General features: G+C 39.7%; 2 protein-coding genes across 2 annotated transcripts; both read left to right on the forward strand.

Moving 5' to 3' along the window:
* Positions 1-736: 736 nt before the first annotated feature.
* LOC123922629 lies at positions 737-1,164 on the forward strand. Its single transcript, XM_045975327.1, has 2 exons — positions 737-1,058; positions 1,148-1,164. Exons 1-2 carry the CDS (start codon positions 737-739, stop codon positions 1,162-1,164), a joined length of 339 nt encoding a protein of 112 aa, XP_045831283.1.
* A 2,256-nt stretch (positions 1,165-3,420) lies between these two features.
* On the forward strand, positions 3,421-4,116 carry LOC123922630 (secreted RxLR effector protein 161-like). The gene is made up of 2 exons (XM_045975328.1): positions 3,421-3,880; positions 4,031-4,116. The coding sequence occupies exons 1-2, from the start codon at positions 3,421-3,423 to the stop codon at positions 4,114-4,116; spliced, it is 546 nt and encodes a 181-aa protein (XP_045831284.1).
* The last annotated feature ends 266 nt before the right edge of the window (positions 4,117-4,382 follow it).

Genomic DNA, 4,382 nt, shown 5'->3' on the forward strand with positions numbered 1-4,382 from the left:
TGATCAGCCAACGCTGACTCAAGACATAGTGAAATATGGATCTCGATCCACTAGAAGATCTTCCAACGGGATTTTCCGAATCAAATGATGAGGGTCATTTGTTTTGAATAAAATAGTGGGAGCGTATTTAATTAAAGGCCTAATTGAATATGTTAATGATACTTATATTTTTCACTTCTTTAAATGTAGATTACCATGACAACCAACACTTCTAACAACATTTTGCGATCAATCCTTGATAAAGAGAAATTGTCTAGGACAAATTTTCTTGATTGGCACCGTAACTTGAGGATAGTCCTCATGCACGAGAAAAAGCTGTATGCTATTGAGGAACCCACCCTGATCCTGAGGAGGAACCTGCCCCAAATGCTCCTAAGGCCCAAAGGGATGCTTATCAGAAGCGTCTTGATGATGCCTTGGATGCAAAGTGTCTCATGCTGGCTACCATGACCTCTGAGCTTCAGAAGAAACATGAGGAAATGAATGCGTTCGATATGATCGAACACTTGAAAACGCTCTACCAAGAGCAAGCTAGAATTGAGAGGTTTGAGGTTTCCAAAGCCTTTTTCAAGCTAAGTTATCTGAGGGATCTCCTGTAAGTCCACATGTGCTCAAGATGATTGGGTACGTGGGGAACTTGACAAGATTGAGATTTCCGCTCGGAGATGAGCTTGCGACTGATCTTATCCTGTAATCATTGCCGGAAAGTTTCAATCAGTTTGTGCTGAATTTCACCATGTCTGACATGGAGAAAACTCTGCCACAATTGTTAAGCATGTTGAGACAGGCTGAACAGAATTTGAAGTCAAAAGGGAAGTCGAATCATGTCCTGATGATCGGCAAAGGAAATCACAAAAGGGGCAACAAAGTGAAGGGCAACAAAGGGAAGGGCAAAGAAGTTGTCAAACCCAAATCTGCCCCTCAAGCTTTGAAGCCTACTGGTGGCATTGCAAAGGAGGGTAAGTGCTTCCATTGTAACAAAACTGGACATTGGAAGAGGAACTGCCCAAAGTACCTAGAAGATAAGAAGAATGGAATAGAGAGTTCCAATTCAGCAGGTATCTTTGTTATTGAAATTAATTTATCTACTTCTTCTACATGGGTATTAGATACCGGATGTGGTTCTCACATTTGTACTAATGTGCAGGGGCTGCAAAGGAGTAGAGGATTGACTAGAGGAGAAGTCGACCTACGAGTGGGAAATGGAGCAAGAGTTGCCGCATTAGCCGTAGGAGTTTATGTTTTGACTTTACCTAGTGGATTAATAATACAGTTAGAAAACTGTTTTTATGTACCTGCCATTAGCAGGAATATCATTTCTATTTCTTGTTTGGATAAACTTGGTTTTTCATTTATAATAAAGAACAATTGTTGCTCCATTTATTTGAATGATATCTTTTATGCCAATGCACAAATGAGTAATGGATTATATATTCTTGACCTTGAAATGCCAATTTATAACATTGATACAAAAAGGATGAAACGTAATGAGTTAAATCCTACATACCTTTGGCACTGTCGTTTAGGCCATATAAATGAGAAACGCATTTCCAAGCTCCATAAAGATGGACTCTTGGATTCATTTGATTATGAATCTTTTGAAACATGCAGATCTTGCTTATTGGGAAAGATGACAAAGGTCCCATTCACTGGTAAAGGTGAAAGGGTTAGTGATCTCTTGGGTCTCATACATACTGATGTATGTGGACCACTGAACACACTTGCCAGAGGAGGTTTTCAATACTTCATCACATTTACTGATGACTACAGTAGATATGGATATGTGTATTTAATGAAGCACAAATCCGAATCCTTTGAAAAGTTCAAAGAATTTAAAAATGAAGTACAAAACCAACTAGGAAAGAAAATCAAAACCCTTCGATCAGATCGGGGAGGTGAGTATTTAAGCCTAGAATTTGATGACCATCTAAAAGAGTGTGGGATCCTATCCCAACTCACTCCTCCTGGAACACCACAATGGAATGGTGTATCTGAGAGGAGAAACCGAACCCTTTTGGACATGGTGCGGTCTGTGATGAGTCATGCTGATCTTCCAAACTCTTTTTGGGGACACGCTTTATTAACAGCAGCTTATACACTTAACTGCGTTCCTTCTAAAACGGTTGAGAAGACACCATATGAGATATGGAGTGGCAAGAAACCACACATGTCTTACATGAAGATTTGGGGTTGTGAAGTTTATGTGAAACGACAACTCTCAACAAAGCTTGAGCCCAGATCTGACAAATGCCTATTTGTGGGGTATCCTAAAGAGACAAAAGGGTACTACTTCTACAATCCTTCAGAGGGCAAAGTGTTTGTCGCTCGAACCGGAGTCTTCTTGGAAAAGGAGTTTATTTCCAAAGGAATCAGTGGGAGGAAAGTAGAACTTGAAGAAATTCAAGAACCACAAAGCATTGAAGAACCTATGGAGGAACATGAGCAGGAACTACAAGTAGTTGTGGAAGAACAGCCTGCTCAAGTAGAACAAGAATAGCGGAGGTCAAACTGGATACGTAACCAACCAGAGAGATATGGATATCTCATAACTGATCAAGGTGACGTATTGCTCATGGATCAAGATGAAAGGACTCCATGAAATCTGAAATGGACTCCATGTACACAAACCAAGTTTGGAACTTGGTGGAACCTCATGTGGGAGTTAATCCTATAGGATGCAAGTGAGTCTTTAAAAAGAAGACTGACATGGATGATAAAGTACATACCTATAAGGCAAGACTGGTTGTTAAAGGTTACAAACAAATTCAAGGAGTTGACTATGATGAAACCTTTTCACCAGTTGCCATGATTAAGTCTGTTCGGATTTTACTTGCTATCGCTGCATATCATGATTATGAAATATGGCAGATGGATGTCAAAACAGCTTTCCTTAATGGAAACCTCCTTGAGGATGTGTACATGACACAACCTGAAGGATTTGGCATACCAAAGGAAGACCATAAGATATGCAAGTTGCAGCGATCAATCTATGGATTAAAGCAAGCTTCCAGAAGCTGGAATCTCCGTTTTGATGAAACTGTAAAACAATATGGATTCATCAAAAATGAAGATGAACCTTGTATCTACAAGAAGGTTAGTGGGAGCGTGATCGTTTTCTTGGTCTTATATGTAGATGACATATTACTCATTGGAAACGATGTCCCTACCTTACAACAAGTTAAAACTTGGTTAGGGAAATGCTTTTCTATGAAGGACCTTGGCGAAGCAGCCTATATATTAGGAATAAGAATCTATAGAGATAGATCACAAAGACTGCTTGGCCTAAGTCAAAGTACATATATAGATAAAGTGCTAAGGCGCTTTAATATGCATGATTCCAAGAAAGGATTCATACCTATGCAGCATGGGTTGTGTCTGTCAAAAACACAATCCCCTTCAACAAAAGAAGAAAGGGATCGCATGAATGAGATTCCATATGCGTCTGCAATTGGATCTATCATGTATGCCATGTTATGTACTCGTCCAGATGTCTCGTATGCTTTAAGTTCAACGAGCAGGTACCAATCTGATCCCGGTGAGAGTCACTGGATAGCTGTCAAGAATATCCTTAAGTACTTGAGAAGGACTAAAGATTCATTCTTGATATTTGGAAACATGGAAGAGCTTGCGGTAGTTGGATATACCGACGCTAGTTTCCAGACAGATAAGGATGACTTCAGATCGCAATCTGGTTATGTGTTCTGCTTAAATGGTGGCGCTGTAAGCTGGAAAAGTTCGAAGCAAGAAACAGTTGCTGATTCTATGACCGAGGCCGAGTATATTGCCGCATCAAGTGCAGCAAAGGAAGCTGTTTGGATCAAGAAGTTCATAAGTGAACTTGGCATAGTCCCTAGCATTGTGGATCCCATTGATCTCTACTGTGATAACAATGGAGCTATCGCACAAGCTAAGGAGCCTAGATCTCACCAACAATCCAAACACATACTCAGGCGTTATCATCTCATCCGAGAGATCGTTGATCGCGGAGATGTGAAAATATGCAAAGTACCTACACTTGACAATATTGCAGACCCACTGACAAAGCCTCTTGCTCAGCAGAAGCATGATGGACATACTAGATCTATGGGTATTAGAGGAATGCCTGATTGGCTCTAGTGCTAGTGGGAGATTGTTGGTGTAAACCCTAGAGGCCAATACTTTTGATGCTTGTATCAATCTATTATTAATAAATAAAAGACATTTCTTTATTATGTTTGTATATCCAAAATGATAAAGTCCCTAGAATAGTTGAATCCATTTAACTATTCTTAAAGTATCCGTAGTCGAGTTTTATTATGAATTGGGATAATAATAAAACATAGAGACTATTATGAAGATAGACTGATGATCACATCTCATGGATCATAGGATAAGGAGTTATC

Source organism: Trifolium pratense, linkage group LG4 (genome assembly GCF_020283565.1).
Source record: "Trifolium pratense cultivar HEN17-A07 linkage group LG4, ARS_RC_1.1, whole genome shotgun sequence".
Lineage (NCBI taxonomy): Eukaryota > Viridiplantae > Streptophyta > Magnoliopsida > Fabales > Fabaceae > Trifolium > Trifolium pratense.